We start from the raw sequence: 21,309 nt of genomic DNA, 5'->3' as shown, positions 1-21,309 counted from the left end.
ATCAGGGGGACGCTCAAGAAATCTGGTGACCTTTGACCTCCAGGGGGCGCTGTAATTTAGAAACATGCCTTTTGGCCTGTAGCTGCTGTTGTGCTTAGAATTAAAACACACTAGTGGTGTCTGGTAATACTGTTGGAGGTCCTTAGGCCGACCCAAGCCAACTTGTGATGTCATCGTAATTGATTCGGCCGCCATATTGGATTTAATCAAAAACACGTACAAGTTTTCGCAGGTCACAAATTTCAGCGGATCCTCACCAAAATTGGCAGAGACCATCTTCAGACCATAACCTATCAATATATTGCTTTCTGGAACAATTGACAAAAGCATTCGCCCGTAACAGCCAATCGAAATTAGTGGCGAAGCCGCCAAACAGGAAGTGAGTTCATATCTCAGCAACCCTGCCATGTATCATAACCAAACTTACTACATGGATTCATGACCCCATTAGGAGGACGCTCAAAAACGTTGGTGACCTTTGACCTGTAGGGGGTGCTGCAATTAGCAATATTGCATTTTGATCTGTAGTTGCTGATGTGTTTTATTGATCTTTTATTTTTGATGTGAAACTGATGACAACATGTTCCATCCAGTTTATTCTAATGCGTGCGTGTGTGCAAGGGCGGGGCGGGGCAGGACTGGGTGGGACGGGCTGGGGTGATTAGGTGTGGGGCTGGCTGGCTTAGGTGGTGGCAATACTCAGCCCTGTTTCAGCCCTACAAAATCAGCTATGTTTTGATGTGACACTTGTTGAAAGTGTGAAAGTGTAAGTGTGTCTGCTGAGTTCTATCTTGTCGCCGTGGCTACTCCGGCCTATACTGCTTGGCCCCCTCATTGCTGCTTGCAGCTATATTTATTATTATTACACATCTGCCATTGGAGTCTATGGCAGCCCATAGAACGCCTGGCTAAAAAGTCCTCTAAACCCAGCCATCTAGCGCCACCAACAGGTCAAAATCTGGCCAAAAATAGAATCGCTGGGTCTAAAGTTATGAAATTTGGTACACTGATTCAGCACTGTCCCATGATCACGCTCACCAATTTACAGAACTCTATGCCCAACACTCTAGCGCCACCAATGGGTCAAAACTGGATTGCATTAACGCATGTGACAATTGAACGGTGCATCCGATTTTTACAAATCAGGCACTGTTGGAATGCCTGGACTGACCTAAGTTCAATGACCCCTATTACGTCACTTTCCGCCATATTGGACCTCCGCCATATTGGATTTAGTCCAAACTCTACGAAAAGTTTCAGCGGTTACAAATTTCATCCGATTTTCACAGAACTTGTCGGAGATGATCTTCAGACCGAGCCGCACAAACGATACTTGTCAGATCTTTTAATTTCATTTTTGTTTGCCCGTGACAGCCAATCAAATATGGCGATGAAGCCACCAAACAGGAAGTGGGCTAACATCTCGGCTATGCTTTAATGTATGAAGTCCAAACTTGGTACAGGGACTTGGTATCTGATTGTGAGGACGCACTAGGAAATTGGCATCATGTGGCCTCTATAGGGGGCGCTGTAATACAGGAAGTGACCTTGTATCTCAGCAACGCTTTGGTGTACAAAGTCCAAACTTGGTATAAGGACCTGTTACCTGATTATGATGACGCACTAGGGAATTAGAATCATTTGGCCTCTATAGGGGGCGCTGCAATACAGGAAGTGAGCTCCTATCTTAGCAGCGCTTTGATGTATGAAGTCCAAACTTGGTACAGGGACTTAGAACCTGATTTTGAGGACACAGTAGGAAATTGGCATCATTTGGCCTCTATAGGGGGCGCTGTAATAAAGAAAGTGCGCTCACATCTCAGCAACACTTTGGTGTATGAAGTCCAAACTTGGTAGAGGGACATGGTAGCTGATTGTGAGAACGCACAAGGACATTGGTGTAATTTGGCTTCTTGCTGTGAGTGCTTGCTCATGCCATGGCAACGCCATTCCTGCTATAGCGCACTGCTTGGCCCCCACATTGCTGCTTGCAGCTATATTTATTCTTCTTCTTCTAACGCAGTTAATGCAGCTTCAACCGTTTAACGTAGAAACTTCATTCAAACTGCGTTGCGTAGGTCTTACTTATGACATGTGGGCTTTGTATTTTTCATCTTTGTAACTTTTATACTTTTTAAACTATTAATTAAAAACTGCTCAAAATTTCCCCATAGACTTAACATGGGCTGATGACATCACAATGGACTAATTAACTTGATTTGCACCTGGTATCATCTTCCAGCTGCTCATCTAGGCCCCATCAAAGAATCAGTTCAACTGATTGCACCTGTATCAACTGCTTTCTACTGAACTAGACCAACTCTTTCTGTGTCTCTCCATTCTACAAGGATATAAGACACATTTCCTCCAACTTTCTATCCATTCATCCTCTTCAAACCATTCACTCATCCACCCATTAAACTATCCATCAACATCCATTAAACAATCTGCCTATCAACATCCATTCAACTTTCTGTCTATCAACATCCATTACACTATCTACATTTAACTTTTAAACTATATACTCTGTCTCAGGCTTTAAGCATACAATAAGGCCACCTGCACCCTATCAGTTTCTCAGGCTAACCTTTTACACTATCCACCTATTTGACTGTTCAGTCAGTCCAACTATATTAAACCTCATCTACCTAGTTCAGTCATTCCAACTATATTAAACCTCATCTACCTAGTTGTCATTCCAACTATATTAAACCTCATCTACCTAGCAAATAATTTAACCATTTGAATCATATGGCAGGTGTTCAGGCCACCTGGATCTCAACTGCCAGTCTCAGGCTTTAAGCATACAAACTGGCCCTATTAAGACTACACATCCTGTTCAACTGCTTCCTCTGCCAAAAACTGTTTCAAAATAAAAGTCCTCACTACAATATTTCACTGTTAAACAATTTAACCCTTTAAACTACTGAACTTTTTAACTGTTCAGCCATTGTAACTGTTACTTGTCATCAACTATGACTCCTACCCACTGTAGCTAGTTATCATGGTTAGCATAGTTAGCATGTTAACATACTAGTTAGCATTTTTAGCAAAACTGCTAAAAATAATTAGCTAAGTTAGCTAAGTAACATGGTTAGCATAGTTAGCATGCTAGCATGTTAGCATGCTAGTTAGCATTTTTAGCAAAACTGCTAAAATGGTTAGCTAAGTTAGCTAAGTCCCATGGTTAGCATAGTTAGCATGTTAACATGATAGTTAGCATAGTTAGCATAACTAATAAAAATGATTAGCTAGGTTAGCTAAGTCATATGGTTAGCATAGTTAACATTTTAACATTGTTAGCATGCTAGTTAGCATGGTTACTTGGTTAACATTATTATCTTTGTTAACATAGTTAGCATAACTACTAGCAAACATTGGAGCCATTCCAACTGTTAGTTATCGTCAACTATCTGCCTAAAAATTTAACCATTTCAATTATCAACCTATTTAACTGTTCAGTCATTCCAACTATAGTAAACCTTATCTACCAAGCAAATAATTTAACCATATGAACTCATCATATTTTTGCATTTTCATGCACTGTATTACCTTCAGGAAATGCTTTTCTAGTTACAGTGCATGAAAATGCACTGTACTGTTCTTCCTAGGCTTCTTCTTCTTCTTCTAACGCAGTTAATGCAGCTTCAACCGTTTAACGTAGAAACTTCATTCAAACTGCGTTGCGTAGGTCTTACTTACGACATGTGGGCTTTGTATTTTTCATCTTTGTAAGTTTTATACTTTTTAAACTATTAATTAAAAACTGTTCAAAATTTCCCCATAGACTTAACATGGGCTGATGACATCACAATAGAGCCGTTAAGCAATTAGAATCCTATGGCAGGTGTTCGGGCCACCTGGATCTCAACTGCCAGTCTCAGGCTTTAAGCATACAAACTGGCCCTATTAAGACTACACATCCTGTCCAACTGCTTCCTCTGCCAAAAACTGTTTCAAAATAAAAGTCCTCACTACAATATTTCATTGTTAAACAATTTAACCCTTTAAACTACTGAACTTTTTAACTGTTCAGCCATTGTAACTGTTAATTGTCATCAACTATGACTCTTACCCACTGTAGCTAGTTAGCATGGTTAGCATAGTTAGCATGTTAGCATGCTAGCTTGTTAGCATGCTAGTTAGCATTTTTAGCAAAACTGCTAAAATTGATTAGCTAAGTTAGCTAAGTAATATGGTTAGCATAGTTAGCATGCTAGCATGTTAGCATGCTAGTTACCATTTTTAGCAAAACTATTAAAAATGATTAGCTAAGTTAGCTAAGTAACATGGTTAGCATGCTAGCATGTTAGCATGCTAGTTAGCATTTTTAGCAAAACTGTTAAAAATGATTAGCTAAGTTAGCTAAGTAACATGGTTAGCATAGTTAGCATGCTAACATGGTAGTTAGCATAGTTAACATTACTAAAAATGATTAGCTAGGTTAGCTAAGTCACATGGTTAACATAATTAGCATTTTAATATTGTTAGCATGTTAGTTAGCATAGTAACTTGGTTAACATTATTATCTTTGATAATATAGTTAGCATAACTGCTAGCAAACATTAGAGCCATTCCAACTGTCAGTTATCGTCAACTATCTACCTAAATAATTTAACCATTTAAACTATCCACCTATTTAACTGTTCAGTCATTCCAACTATATTAAACCTCATCTACTTAGCAACCAGTATAGTTTGTTTTTACTCTGTATGATATTTTACATCATATTTTTTGCATTTTCATGCACTGTATTTCCTTCAGGAAATGCTTTTCTAGTTATTATTATTATTCTTCCAGGCCCTAATTTGGCTTGAACCGCTTATCGTAGAAACTTAAAAACTCAAATTTTGTCACGTAGCTCTTGCTCTAAATTTTCGTTCTATGACTTTTCATATTTCTACGACTTACTTTTTGAGATATTAAATAAAAACTAGACTTTAAAATTCTCCATAGACTTAACATGGCTTTATGACATCATAATAGGCTATTAAGGAAATAGAATGCAATCAAACTGCACCTGTGCTCTCTCACTGACTGCCTGCAGCAACTTGAATGGAACCTCTTCTCTGTGTCCCTCTCCATTCAACTGAATGGCTCACTTCCCATCCCAACTTTCTTTCACTTCCTTTTCTTCACTTTCCCTCATTTTCTCTATCCCTCTCTCTATTTCTCCCAATTTCAATAACTTTTAACTATACTTACTTTATTTTACTATTTACACATTTTAAAGCATGGTAACCACTATAATGACCCTAGCAACAACCTAGCAACCACTTTTATAGCATAGTAACCACTATCATTATCCTAGCAACAGCCTAGCAACCACCTTAAATATCCTAGCAACAACCTAGCAACCACTTTTATAGCATAGCAACCACTATAATTACCCTAGCAACAGCCAAGCAACCACTTATATAGCATAGCAACCACTATCATTATCCTAGCAACAGCCTAGCAACCACCTTAAATACCCTAGCAACAACCTAGCAACCACTTTTATAGCATAGCAACCACTAAAATTACCCTAGCAACAGCCTAGCAACCACCTTAAGTACCCTAGCAACAACCTAGCAACCACTTTTATAGCATAGCAACCACTAAAATTAGCCTAGCAACAGCATAGCAACCACTCAAGTACCCTAGCAACCACCTTAAATACCCTAGCAACAACATAGTAACCACTTTTATAGCATAGCAACCACTACAATTACCCTAGCAACAACCTAGCAACCACTTTTATAGCATAGCAACCACTATAATTACCCTTGCAACAGCATAGCAACCACTTAAGTACCCTAGCAACAACCTAGCAACCACCTTAAGTACCCTAGCAACAACCTAGCAACCACTTTTATAGCATAGCAACCACTAAAATTACCCTAGCAACAGCCTAGCAACCACTAAAATTACCCTAGCAACAACCTAGCAACCACTTTTATAGCATAGCAACCACTTTCATTATCCTAGCAACAGCCTAGCAACCACCTTAAATACCCTAGCAACAACCTAGGAACCACTTTTATAGCATAGCAACCACTAAAATTACCCTAGCAACAGCCTAGCAACCACTTTTATAGCATAGCAACCACTATAATTACCCTTGCAACAGCATAGCAACCACTTAAGTACCCTAGCAACAACCTAGCAACCACCTTAAGTACCCTAGCAACAACCTAGCAACCACTTTTATAGCATAGCAACCACTAAAATTACCCTAGCAACAGCCTAGCAACCACCTTAAGTACCCTAGCAACAACCTAGCAACCACTTTTATAGCATAGCAACCACTATAATTACCCTAGCAACAGCATAGCTACCACTCAAGTACCCTAGCAACAACCTAGCAACCACCTTAAATACCCTAGCAACAACCTAGCAACCACTTTTATAGCATAGCAACCACTAAAATTACCCTAGCAACAGCCTAGCAACCACCTTAAGTACCCTAGCAACAACCTAGCAACCACTTTTATAGCATAGCAACCACTATGTCCCTAGCAACAGCATAGCAACCACCTTAAGTACCCTAGCAACCACTTTATAGCATAGCAACCACTATAATTACACTAGCAACCAACCCAGCAACAACTTTGCATGCACTATATTTCCTTCAGGAAATGCTTTTCTAGTTATTATTATTCTTCCAGGCCCTAATTTGACTTGAACCACTTATCGTAGAAACTTGGTTCAAACTTTGACATGTAGCACTTGCTGCAAATTTTCGTTCTATGACTTTTCATATTTCTACGACTTTTACTTTTTGAGATATTAAATAAAAACTAAACTTAAAATCTCCATAGACTTAACATTGACTTTATGACATCATAATAGGCTATTAAGGAATTAGAATGCAATCAACTGCACCTGTGCTCTCTCACTAACTGCCTGCAGCAACTTCAATGGAACCTCTTCTCTGTGTCTCTCTCCATTCATAGCATAGCAACAACCTAGCAACCACATTTATAGCATAGCAACCACTATAAGTACCCTAGCAACAACCTAGCAACCACCTTAAGTACCCTAGCAACAACCTAGCAACCACTTTTATAGCACAGCAACCACTATAATTACCCTAGCAACAGCCTAGCAACCACTTTATAGCATAGCAACCACTATAATTACTAGGGATGCACGATATATGACGATTTGTGACGTCGGCGCCGGACATATGGCTGCCATTGCTCAGTGTCCTCCTAAACTTTACTTTTTTTCATCTTTCTAGTGTTATTCTTGCACTTTTTTATCATGTGTCATACGCTGTTCACTTACAATAGACAGACTCTCTTAGATATTAAACTAAATCTGCAAGCCGCAACGACATCGGGGGACTTTCACTCCGCTAGTTACCAAAGTTGTTTACATGGTTGTTTACCTTGGTTACCTGGTAAGAAACGCCGCCGGAGGAAAAGAGGTAGAAGAGCCGGGATATTGGTCAGATTGAGGAAAAGACAACATCGTCCTCCCCTTCCTAGCATTCTCCTGGCTAACGTCCAATCACTGGATAACAAGCTGGATGATTTCAGAGCCAGACTGGCGTTTCAACGTGATATCAAGAACTGCAATGTCTTTGTTTTTACGGAGACGTGGTTGGACTCCTCGATTAGTCATTTGGCCGGAGGTACTCTCCATCCATCGGCAGGATAGAACAACGGAGTCGGGCAAAAACAGAGGAGGTGGTGTGTGCATTCTGGTTAACAAATGCTGGTGTGTGGATGTACAAATGACATTGACGGGGTGCTCTCCTGACCTCGAACATCTCATGGTCAAATGCAGGCCTTTCTATCTACCCAGGGAATTCTCAGCAGTCTTTTTCATCGCTGTTTACATTCCACCACATGCTAACACCACACGGGCGCTGGACGACCTGTAAGAAATCATTGATCGTCATGAAACTCTGCATCCGGAGGCCGCATTCATAGTGGCCGGCGACTTCAATAAAGCCAACCTGAAGAAAGTTCTACCGAAATACCACCAGCATGTGAGTTTTCCAACTCGAGGTGATAACACCCTGGATCATGCATACACACCATACAGCAATGCCTACAAAGCACGCCATCGTCCAGCCTTCGGTAAATCGGATCACTCTTCAGTCTTGTTACTGCCCGCCTATCGACAGAAGCTGAAATGTGAGCGGCCTGCGATTCGCTCGGTACAGCGATGGACAGATCAATCAGAAGCCGCCCTGCGTGACTGTTTCCACACAACAGACTGGGGAGTTTTTCGGACTGCTGCTGATAACATCAACGATTACACTGAGTATGTAACGGGCTATATATGCAAATGCATTGACGACATTGTACCGAGGGTGACCGTACGAACTTTTCCTAACCAGAAGCCATGGGTGAACGGTGAGGTATGTTCAGCACTCCGAGCTCGGACAGCTGCCTTCCATTCTGGCAATCCAAGCGAGTACAGTAAAGCATGTTATGAACTGAGAAAATCAATTAAAAGTGCTAAGAGACAGTTCAGGGAAAAGGTGGAGTCACACTACAGCGGCTCTAACACCAGAGACATGTGGAGTGGACTAAAGATAATTACAGACTACAGAGGAAGGAGCGTCAGAGCAGAGGTCTCTGCATCTCTTGCAGAGGAGCTGAACTCCTTCTATGCCCGCTTTGAAAATTACATCAAGTCAGAGGCTCTGTTAGAGCAAGATTGCTGCCCATTTCAGTTATCTGAAAGAGATGTGTGCAAATCATTTAGAAGGGTGAATACACATAAAGCTCCAGGACCTGACAACATCCCAGGTCGTGTTCTCAAGGCTTGCGCATCTAAACTGGCTGAGTTCTTTATGGACATCTTTAATCTCTCTCTGCATCAGTCTGTTATCCCTGCATGTTTCAAGAGGTCCACCATCATTCCAGTCCCTAAGAAATCAACAGTGAGCTGCCTTAATGATTACCGACCTGTTGCTCTCACCTCTGTTGTTATGAAGTGTTTTGAGCGGTTAGTTAAAGATCATATTACATCCTCCCTGTCTTCTACATTAGATCCACTCCAGTTTGCCTATAGGGCAAACAGGTCCACAGACGATGCGATAGCATTTGCTTTGAACACTGCTCTTTCTCACCTGGATAAGAAAAACACCTATGTACGGATGCTCTTCATTGACTACAGCTCCGCTTTTAACACCATAGTTCCATCCAAGCTGATCATGAAATTGAGAGACCTGAACATCAGCCCCTCTCTGTGCAGTTGGATCCTTGACTTCCTGACTGACAGGACACAGGCGGTACAGCTGGGTAACATCATCTCATCCACTCTAACATTCAGCACTGGTGCACCGCAGGGATGTGTGTTAAGCCCCCTGCTGTACTCGTTGTATACTCATGACTGTATGGCAACTCACACCTCAAACACCATCATTAAGTTTGCTGATGACACCACCATAATCGGCTGTATCACGAGTGATGATGAGTCTGCTTACAGAGCAGAGGTGGCAACCCTGACATCCTGGTGCCAAGACAACAACCTGCTGCTCAACATCAGCAAAACCAAGGAGTTGATTGTGGACTACAGGAGACTGCAGGAAGAGCACGCACCCATCTATATTAGAGGCACAGCAGTAGAGAGAGTCAGCTGCTTCAGATTCCTTGGAATTAACATCAGTGAGGATCTGAGCTGGTCACACCATATAGGTATGGTCACAAAGTCAGCAAGACAGCGGCTCTTCTTTCTTCGGCGGCTGAGGAAGTTTGGTATGGACGGTGAAATACTGACCAACTTCTACCGCTGTACCATTGAGAGCATCCTGACTGGCAACATTACAGCATGGTATGGAAACAGCACCGCTCATGATTGCAAAGCTCTGCAAAGGGTGGTCAGGTCAGCGCAACGCATCACAAGGACTGAGTTACCAACTATCCAGGACCTTTACAGCCAGCGCTGCAGGAGGAATACCAAGCGAATCCTCGCTGACCCCAGTCATCCCAGCCACAGTGTCTTCACCCTCCTACCATCTGGTAGAAGGTACAAGAGTATGCGGACTTCTATGAGCAGATACAGAGATAGCTTCTTTCCACAAGCTACCAGGATGCTGAACTGTAATTCTCTTCCACATAGCTAATCAAGCTCAAACCTCAGAACCCCCCACCCAGACACACAACATACCCCCTCCCCACACACACACACAAAATACACCTTCCTAATTACTGCTTTTTTCAATTTCACTCTTAAGTTGAGCTGGCTCTTGAGCTTAAAAATTTCATTACTTATAATTAATTTTATAAGTACATGACAATAAAACTACTTGAACTTGATATCGGCGGCCGATATATTATTAGCCGATAAGTGAAAAAAGGAAAATATTACTATCGGTCCGATAACAGAATTCTGGCCGATAATTTGCGCCGATATTTTTTAAAGCCCTAATTTAGGCCTCGCACTTTCGTCTGGCTACACTGAGCTACTTGAGCTTGGTTGGCTATACTTTGTCCTCAATATAATGTCAGCGGTGTGAATGTATTTCACCACTCTAACAAAATCTGTGGATATGCGTTCATTTGGGAATCTGTGCATCTCAAAATCCTCTCGTGAATGATCCGCCATTTAACCTTAACAGAGCGGAGCTCAGCCCTATCTAGAGCAGTCTTGTGCTGGTGTGTTTGCACTTTACCGCGCTGGTCGTCGGGGAAACAAATAAACAAACTCGTTAGTGGGACGAGTACATAAGTAGGCCTAGTTCTAAGTTGTGTTTTAGTATTATATTTGCATTACTTTAGCTTGGGTTTTGTATTATTACCTAGAAATATGCTAACTATTCGTGCTTCAGTTCCAGACAGGTCATCATAATAAGTTATTAAAACCTTCGGGGCTAACTCCTTTCATTTCTGCTGCAGCAGGTTGTGCGCAACAGAGTAGACGGACATAAGATACAGTCTGAGGAGTTGCAGCTTTATTCAGTTGCCCGCAGTTGAAACTAAACCTAAGTTTCCCTCACAAACTCTGATTTGGTCGCTATACTGTAGCTTATTCCAAGCTGAGCCATTTATGAGCGTTTAGTCCTAAATGAAAACGATTCAAACTCTCTAGCCACTCACTCGCAATTCACTGACGTCAGGTTCACTTAAAGGAGCCACACATACTAGGCTACTGTTATGTTGTTGACTGCCGTACTATTGAGGACTATTATGAGTTCTGTCCATCATTTGGTTGTAGGTAAAATTACTGCAATAAAATGATGCTTATTAAATGCTTTCCCCAAATCACTTTTCACAATTTTTTTTAATATTATCGGTTATCGTATCGGTCACAACAAACCAATAAATATCGGTTATCGTTATCAGCCCTAAAATTACATATCGGTGCATCTCTAATAATTACCCTAGCAACCAACCCAGCAACAACTTTGCATGCACTGTATTTCCTTCAGGAAATGCTTTTCTAGTTACAGTGCATGAAAATGCACTGTACTGTTCTTCCTAGGCTTCTTCTTCTTATTCTTCTTCTAACGCAGTTAATGCAGCTTCAACCGTTTAACGTAGAAACTTCACTCAAACTATGTTACGTAGGTCTTACTTAGGACATCTGGGCTTTGTATTTCTCATCTTTGTAACTTATACTTTTTAAATTATTTATTAAAAACTACTCAAAATTTCCCAATAGACTTAACAGTGGGCTGATGACATCACAATGGGCTAATTAACTTGATTTGCACCTGTATCAACTTCCAGCTGCTCATCTAGGCCCCATCAAAGAACCAGTTCAACTGATTGCACCTGTATCAACTGCTTTCTGCTGAACTAGGCCAACTCTCTCTGTGTCTCTCCATTCTACAAGGATATAAGGCACATTTCATCCAACTTTCTATCCATTCTTCCTCTTCAAACCATTCACTCATCCACCCATTAAACTATCCATCAACATCCATTAAACAATCTGCCTATCAACATCCATTCAACTTTCTGTCTACCAACATCCATTACACTATCTAAATTCAGCTTTTAAACTATATACTCTGTCTCAGGCTTTAAGCATACAACCTGGCTCTCTTAAGACTACAGATTATGTCCCCATTTCCTCTGCCCACAGCTGTTTCAAAATAAATGTCCTCACTACAATAATTCACTATTAAATAATGTAACTATTTAAACTACTCAACTATTTAACTGTTTAGACATTTCAACTGTCAGTTGTTATCAACTATGACTCCTGCCAACTGTTTCCAAATAAAAGTTTGTTTTGCATTTTATGTTATACAGTATGTTTATATTTTCATGCACTGGTAATTTCCTCGAAATTAAATTTTCTAGTTATCAATAAATATCACACTCGCTTACTTGGAAATGAGGCCATATGTCCAAAATCCTGAACCACCCCTTTAAGTAGTTTTATGTTTGTGTCTCTGCAACTTGTCACAAACTGTCTCTAGTGGCACATGTTTGCTACTTTGCATTGGTCCACATCTTGGCAGGACAATTTTTCAAAAAATATTTCATCTCAGCGAATTTCTTATTCCTGGTTAAACAAAGTTATACAATATAACAAATCGTATTACAAATTATTTTTATTAATATTATTAATAATTATAACTAGAAAATGTAATTTCGAGGAAATTACCAGTGCATGAAAATATAAACATACTGTATATTAACATAAAATGCCAAACAAACTTTTATTTGGAAACAGTTGGCAGGAGTCATAGTTGATAACAACTGACAGTTGAAATGGCTTAACAGTTAAATAGTTGAGTAGTTTAAATAGTTAAATTATTTAATAATGAATTATTGTAGTGAGGACATTTATTTTTAAACCTCTGTGGGCAGAGGAAATAGTAGTCTTAAGAGCCAGATTGTATGCTTAAAGCCTGAGAGAGAGTATAGTTTAACCCTTAGAACCCTAAGCTGTTTTTAGGGCATTTTCACTACCTTTATTCATAAGGATTTATTCTGGTCATTGTAAGTGCCACACACATATATTATATATTGTTTTTTTCAGGAGAGTTTAGGCTATTCAGATCTGCCATCATTTCATGTATTAATACTAGCATTGATTTTATTTTGATTTTTAAAGAATTAAAATATAAAAAGTGTATTATAAAAATTCTTATATTTCGACATGTATCTCACCACTGCAAGCTCACAGCTCTACATGCATTTCATGTGTGTGTAGGGCAGACTGTCCTGAATCGGGCAATATAATTGCCATGTTGGAGGGATACTCTGGGGCTGAGCAATTTACAGAAATATTTGCTGTGTGATTTACGGAAATAAATGCCATTTTTTATTTAGTGATGAAAAATGACCTTTCTGCGCTCCATATCTGTGACACGAACTGATCTGACCTGACTTGACCCGAGGTTGCGTGTTAGCCTGCGTGCCTGTGTGTATGCAGTCATAATAATTCTCAACTCTTTACTGCATTGCCATGAACAAAGTAAAGGCAAAAAAGGTGTTTATTTGTTGAACAAATTGGGATGCAATGTGAGCCTTGAATTGGATGCCATGCAGGAATTTGCTAGGATCTCAAAACCGGAATATGAACATGCTTTGCCATAGAGAAACACATGATAGCATTGGATTATAAACATGCTTTGCCACAAGAACAGACACAAACGTGGGGTAAGTCCAGCTATATGAAGTTATTATTTTGCTGTCACTTCGTCTGTTTTATAACCCAGAAGGATGTACTTGGTATCAAATGATAGCTCTGAGTCTCCTCTTTCATCTGACATGTGTGGCATATCTATGCGATCACGGGTCCGCGAGTAATTCAAACGAGAGTAATGAGTGTGCAGCGTTGGTTTGTGTACATGACGTTATTATTTTGCAGTCACTTCGTCTGGTTTTATAAGCCAGAAGGATCGATAAACATGGTACCAATGGATAGCCCTGTGCCCCCTCTTTCATCTGATATGCTTGCCATATCGATGCGATCACGGGTTCGCGAGTAATTCAAACTAGAGTAATGTGTGTGCAGGTGAACGCAGAGAAGTATAGACTGTTAATATGATGCAATTTGATTTAATTTCATGATTTTTTTTAATTTTCATACTTGATCGTACAGACAAGTGTGTAGTCTCGTTGGAAAGCCCCACTTCTGCTCTGTCGTGCAATAAAGGTTTCATCTCGCTGCGATGAACCGTTCCGGAGCAATGTAACAGAGAAGAAAGGGTGTGTTTTTTGACGCACTTTGCGTCAATCGGGTTCTAAGGGTTAAAAGTTGAATGTAGATAGTGTAATGGATGTTGATAGACAGAAAGTTGAATGGATGTTGATAGGCACAAGGCCGTAGTCATGATGTCAACATTGGGGGGGGACCAAATCTGTGGTGGGGTCTGAGGGACCCCCAAACAGAATTTCAATAAATTTCCTACCATGCAAAAATATTCAAAAATCACAAACAAGTCGTTAGATAGGTCAGTCAATTAGGGTATTCCAAACTTTTGACGGACATAGGCATGGCATGAATGGATGGATGGATGGATGGATGGATGGATTATGAACCCCTGGGCACAGATGCCCGCCCCCCCCCCCTTCAGATAGAGGGGTCCTGAGGCATTCTCCCACGGAAGATTTTTTTATTTAAAAAAAAATGACCCACCAGATGACTTCTTAAGAGGCTACTAACACAGGCCCCTCTTCTGTCTGACTTACTTCATGTTACACCTGTATGCATTATAGACTGGCTTCTGACAGAAATGACGTTTTGTGCCAACATGTAGAAACACTAGGCCTACTACAGCCTTTAATTGGTGAATGGAGGTGCAAATTCCTTTCTTTGGTTATTGTCCGCGATTCACATTAACTGTAGGCCATCATATTGTAAACATTTTTTCCAACTTGTGTGCCGTCGTCACATTTGATCACGTTTTGCCTGCATGGATGCGCGATTGAGTGCGCATCTAAATAATATGCAAGATGCAACAATCATTTCTAAGAGGCCTATAAACGGTAATTTCTGGCAATACTACTAGCATATGAATGCATGCATTATTTATGTTGAAAGACGTGAAAGAAATGATACAGGCTTGCACAAATTCATCATTTAAAATTAAACGTTTCACTTTTGCCATCATTACGAGAATAGGCTACAATATGGAAAATGTTCCCTTTCAGTCTGATCGGCTCCAAAAATGTATGGGATTTCCTTAGCCTGTGCTACACCTTTCCAATAAGTTTTGTGAAAATTGTACCGATATTGTTTGCGATATTGTTGACAGCCCTACCTCACCGCAGTAGGGTGCAGTAAATGGAAGCTTTTGATGGTGCACGCCACTAACGAAAAATCACCAGGACAAACCACTCAGGGGTGTAGGCTACTCTGGAACCATAGGTCACTAATTTGTGCGTTAGTTATGTTTGATTACATTTCAGATGCGTGTTGGTTTCTTGTAGGCCTAGTAGCGCTTTATTCTTTCTTTATTTTTCTATGTCCGTATATTGGGGGGGGCATTTTGGTCATATTTGAATATTGGGGGGGACATTTTGGTCATATTTGAATATTGGGGGGGGACACGTCCCCCTCAATGTCTATGGTGACTACGGCCCTGGATAGGCAGATTGTTTAATGGATGTTGATGTATAGTTTAACCCTTACAAGCCCGACCGTTCTAATTTCGTTAAAATTTTAACGATGATCAATCATCTAATATCTCAGCTGTCCAATGACTGATTTTATTTCTGAAATCTTCCCCGTAATGCTGACAACATAAGCCTCAATTTGATATGATTGGTTAAGGGGTTTATGGCGCGAAATGTTTTGGATACTGGATATGAGTCGTGAAAAAAACGTTTCACTTCACTCGTACATTTTGACATGGACCGCCAGATGCCACCTGCACTTGCAGCTGGATAAACTGAGGTAATATATGTTTTACATCGTTTCTAGTTATGGTTAATCTTAATTTGTAGTCATAAAATCATGTTATTTGATTTCTCATCAGCGTCAACATTATGGCATAGCGGGGGCTAAGTGCATAGTCATGTAACTTTAGCTAGCTGCATTACTCTGAACTGCTTGCAGTATTCTTGTTTGCTTTTGACAGTTATTTTCATTTGACAATTTCATTTAAAAACCTGTTAGTATATAACCTGTAAGTAAGTTTGTTTTCTAGTACCAATGTGCTTGTTAGGTAAGCATTATATTGGCAAGTCAGTATAGCATAACAAAGCTGCATAAATCAATGGGCGCCGCGTTTCTAAGTTGCATTCTCTTACATGAAATAAGTTGAGCGATATTTTTACTCCTCTCAATATGTAGTTGTAGAAAACAAGATGTGAAATCACGGATCCTGTCAGAAATGTAGTGCTAATTAACTTATTGCCTCTCCTCGGGTTGTTACCTCGCTAGGCAGTTTGTAGTGAACTGTTTTACCTTGCTAACTTCTAAATGACAAACATCAGACGTGCTTGTCTCAACATTTTCTAAGATGGCATGACTTGATATTCTACTCTTCTCAATATGTAGTTATAGAAAACATGATGTATTGCATTTCAGCAGTTAGTTACTAGGTGAAATGTAATCTGTCTTTATCTTAATGCCAGCCAGGCAATCAGATTTAGGGTAGCTAAACCCATGTGTAATAAAATGACTTTTCATACTTCTAAATATTTTTGAGTTACTCAGAATGCTTCAATAGTTTAGGCTACCTCTTCTTGTGTATGTAGGTGCACACGCACACATCTGTAGTTTTGTGATTTTATTTTTTAAATTAATAAAAGTATTACATTTGTATGATTTTACTGTTGTTTCAGATGGAGGATGACAAGACCTACACAGACCTCCTTGTAGGCCTGAAGAGGTAGCTGACTGCTGATGAGCTTGCGCTCACAATGTTGAAGACCATGTGAGGATGGAGGAAGAAGGTATAGATTTAGGTGGCGTGCGTAGGGTGGTGTAGACTGCCACTAAAACACTGTGAAATAGAGTTACAGTATGTTGTTTTTTATATGTTGTTGTCCCAGGCATATGTGGTTTTACCAACCGGAACGGGTGGCAGGTTGTGCTTAGTAGGCCATCATATGCAAACACACAGTGCAGGGGCATGGGACGAAGAAATCCCAGAAGAGTTTCACAGTTTTCTGGGATTGATTATTGACATGGGACTTCACTTCCCTCCCTAATATCCATTGCTACTGGGGAACCAAGTCTCAGAAGGGATCAGGGAGCGTTGACCAAATGAGAAATACTTATTGTGTACACTTTTTCTCTATTGACATTGTCGTTGTCAGTAGTTTCTTATTATTCAAGTTTGGCAATGCAGAATCTGGTGTTGAACCTAGGTTTGGTAGCTACAGCCAGAAAGACTTTGGTGAAAATCTATCACAAGAGCTGGCAGGCATTTCCGTCAAAATATCAGCCTCGCCTTCAGCTGCTCCAACTACTACTTTGTCGTCTTTTCATCAAGTACATATTCCTGTACAGCAGGAGCCAAAGAAAAATTGTTGGCTTTGTTATAAAAACAATACATAATAACAGTAAAGTAGCTTGTATGGCCTGGAGTTTAGTGGTAGGTGACTTTTTTTGGTAAAAGATTTGGCATTCTACAGAAGGGGATGCATTTCGTTATGAGTCATAGGTCTTCTGTGTTTAACCTTCAGGTTCCCCACCCCACCTTTCCCTATCCTCCTGTGTGTGTGTGTGTGAGTTTGTGTGTATATGTGTGTATGTGTTTATTCTCAACAGGCTTGTTCTATGTAATCCACTTTCAAATGTTTAGAACACATTGATTTTTGAGTGATGTTGAAGTTGATTGTAATCCTAGCTTATCATAAATAATACATTTTATAGATGTATATCATTTTCATATTACACTAATTTATATAAGGAAGTTGTATCTGTTGAATCAAATGTATTCTATGTCTCTATTCAGAATTGATCTTCAATAAATATACAGTATACTTACTTCCTGTATTACTGGTAAGGTACATGTTTTTCTTTTATATATCATTATTATTGACTGTAGAATTTGCTTATATACAAATAAATGGTTTATTCTTATGGACCAAATAAATCTAAACCATTGTGTCTGACTTCATTATTAGTTTTTATGCACACTTTTATGTTTTTGGTGAGAAAGAGAATGCAAATTCTGTCAACATTCTAAATCCTGTTTCCTGCATTTTTTACACTGATCACTAAATTTATTATAACTTTTGAAAGGTTAATGATATTCCAATTCAGTCTTTTTTTTTTAAATAGCCCACAACTTGCTGAACATGTAATACACTCTATATTTTTCTCTATCTCGTACAGAAATATGATGAATTCATTTTTATGTGAATGAAATTAAATTAACAAATTTTGGTATACATTTGGAGAGGATTTTCAAAGACTGTTCATTACTATATCAACATTACCATATGTATTTTACATCATTTGATAGAACTGATCCTTCTGATTACAATGGTATGTATATCCCATTGATGGTATGCATTATACTCAAGAAATACATTTTTTTGTGTAAGGTCATCCAGCACCAAAAATGGAATGTTCGGCACGGGCACGAAAGGGTTAATGGGTGGATGAGTGAATGGTTTGAAGAGGATGAATGGATAGAAAGTTGGATGGAATGTGCCTTATATCCTTGTAGAATGGAGAGACACAGAGAGTTGGCCTAGTTAAGCAGAAAGCAGTTGATACAGGTGCAATCAGTTTAACTGGCCCTTTGATGGTCCTAGTAGTGAGCAGCTGGAAGTTGATACAGGTGCAAATCAAGTTAATTAGTCCATTCTGATGTCATAGTGCTAATGCAAAGTCTATGGGGGAAAATAAGCTTGTTTTCTATTAATATCTCAAAATGTATAAAGTTTACAAAAGTGAAAAATACATTCCCCACGTGTCCTTTTCAAGACCTACATTACAAAGTTTGAACGTTTCTAAGTTAAACGGTTAAAGCTGAATTAGAAGAAGAAGAAGAAGACTTCGGATAACAGAACAGTGCATTTTCATGCACTGTAATAATAATAATAATAATACTAGCATTGGTCTATAGGCCTAATACAGGAGGCTACTAATAGTGTCTGCGTGTGTGTGCAAAAAACACACCCCACACTCACGTCGGGCAAACACGCCGGTCGCAGGCTGTATTTTTTCCATAGCCATCACCGGTCTAGTCGATTGCCCGGCATTATGGCGGAAAAAAGCTAGTTAAGTCTGCAAATCTTCCTGTGTTGTCTTCGTAGAAGAAGCCTATCCCGTTTCCCTGGCCACCTAGTGAACACAATGGAATTCGGCGTCGTAAAGTTAAACAAAAGCGTATCGGCCTATTTTCTCAGTCACTCCCCTTTCGAAGTAGTTTATTTCAAATTTCCAACTGCGGTGCAATGGTTGTATCATACATTCACAGGTGTAGGCCATAACAAATCAATATGCGAGGAGTATACTTGGCAGGCGTTCGACCTACACGATTAATGCAAATTTTGATGGAAACGTAACGCAGGCTACGTGCGGACGGTGTTTTTCAGAAAGGAATCCAGAAACGCGCAATTAGACATAACTTACAGCCACACTAATAAAAATGGCGAGATAAGTTTACTTTCGTAACATACAGCCACAATCAACTAAAATATCGACACGACAGAACGTATTCTACCGTTCGGCACGGTAATCATCACAAACAGGCACAATGTAAACCAAGTTTTCTTGCTAACTACGTTAGCATGGGCCTGGAGTATCCATTGTGAACATACAATTCAGAGCAGCCTACAGCCCAAGTTAACTAATGTTACCGATTGGTCACACCATAGATTCTGGTCAAAGGCTACACCGCTTTCGAATGTGGAGCTCACAGACGGTATAAGAAAATAATTTCGTTCGCAAGACACATCAAAAATCTTAGAGTAATAGCCTAACTTTGATGTAACCTTGACATTACAACTTTGTTGCCAGCTTACGACAGCTAACTTTGCTCGGGAAAAGCTAAAAGCCTGAAAAAGGTGGACTAGTGTAGCCTACCATTTCAGTTTGACGAAGAAATTGTGCACTTAACGTTATTTGCTCGCAGTGTTCTTACATGGCCAAACGTTACTTGTAGGCTACTACACGAGAAGAAATGAACTTTTGCACACGTTATTGTAGCTTAAGCCTGTGGTTAACCTTATACAATTTCACTTTTTTATTTCAGTAAACTATGGTAGTAAAGCCATTTTCCATATAGCCACACTAGCTCAGGTCTGCACTTTCATTACTCACCTATTAAGCCTCCCACCATAAATGAAAACACTTGGAAAAGAAGAAGGGTAACTCCGACGATAAGCAACTTTTTTGTGCTCATGTTTTCTATAATAGCCCCAGCCATCTTCAAGGATTAGTTCTCCTCTAATCACCACACAGGTATTTAGAGAAAGCTTGCCGATACCTGCTGATTACAAGAACGACTTCGAATGTGTTGCCTGTCTGTTCAAGCTCTAGGTTAGAGTGATGGGGGTGTCACATGACCTGCCGCTGCATCCTGCACTGCGCGCCCTACATCATGTGGATGTCAAACTATGCAAATCTGGAATTTGATGTAGTCATTATAAAAAAATCTCATCTTAAACCCTTTGGATATTTTAAGTTTAATAAGGGAAATTAACACAGATTGCAGACTCTCCATGGGCACTATCACACGTTTCCAGTCATGCTTTGCGCCTATACCCTCCAGAATTATTGGCACCTTTGGTAATGTTGACTAAAACAGGTAAAAAAATGGTCTTTTGCCAATTTAATTCAATCTCACAAAGAAAACAATGAGGAAAAATCCAACCTAAGGGAAGCAAATGTATTCTGAGAAAAAGGAAAATAGATATTTTTAACAAAAACATGCATGCCCACAATTATTGGCACCCCAAGAAAATCTTATATACAAAATGTATTTTGTATTGTAAATTGTACTTCCTATCAGAAGTAGTTCATGACTTTCTTTTTCACTAAGGTATGACACAAAGTGATACAGAGGCTAAATCCCCTTACCATTTTTCAACAAGAGAAGAGAATACACTAGCCTACATTTAAATAAAAAGAAAGTGTGTTGACATTTGTAAGTCAGGGAATGGCTATATAGGTGCATTTTTGAAAAGGCCTATATTGAAACAATAATTAAAAGGTTAATCAACTGGAAATGTGACAAACATGCTTGGACAAAGACCCATGGTTATCTTGTCCCCACGCACAGTATGGAGGATAAGATATGCAAAAAAATCCATAAGAACCACTGTTGGAGAGTTACAGAAAAAGGTATCATCTTACAGTCACCAAGTCCCCTAAAAATTCTTCAAAAGTGACCTCACTGCTAATAGATTATTTAGAGCGCATGCCAGGTAAAAGCCTTTCCAGTCATTTAATTACAAATGTAAACGTCAGGAGTTACTGAATGGTGCAGTGACT

At 39.6% G+C, this 21,309-nt stretch overlaps 1 protein-coding gene across 1 annotated transcript in view; it reads right to left on the bottom strand.

Annotated features, from left to right (window-relative positions):
• wls (Wnt ligand secretion mediator) overlaps nucleotides 1-20,350 on the bottom strand; it is a 218,132-nt gene extending 197,782 nt beyond the window's left edge. Inside the window, exon 1 of the mRNA XM_076293367.1 lies at nucleotides 20,137-20,350. Coding sequence (XP_076149482.1) covers nucleotides 20,137-20,242 — 106 coding nt within the window. The 5' untranslated portion in view covers nucleotides 20,243-20,350. The remainder of the gene's footprint in view (nucleotides 1-20,136) is intronic.
• Nucleotides 20,351-21,309: the final 959 nt, after the last annotated feature.

The sequence above is a fragment of the Alosa pseudoharengus genome, unplaced genomic scaffold (assembly GCF_046254945.1).
Source record: "Alosa pseudoharengus isolate Yale_2024_CS ecotype anadromous, Long Island Sound unplaced genomic scaffold, YU_APseudo_1.1 YU_APseudo_1.1_scf_2, whole genome shotgun sequence".
In the NCBI taxonomy this organism is placed as follows: Eukaryota; Metazoa; Chordata; class Actinopteri; order Clupeiformes; family Clupeidae; genus Alosa; species Alosa pseudoharengus.
This window is presented reverse-complemented; position numbering and strand designations above follow the sequence as displayed.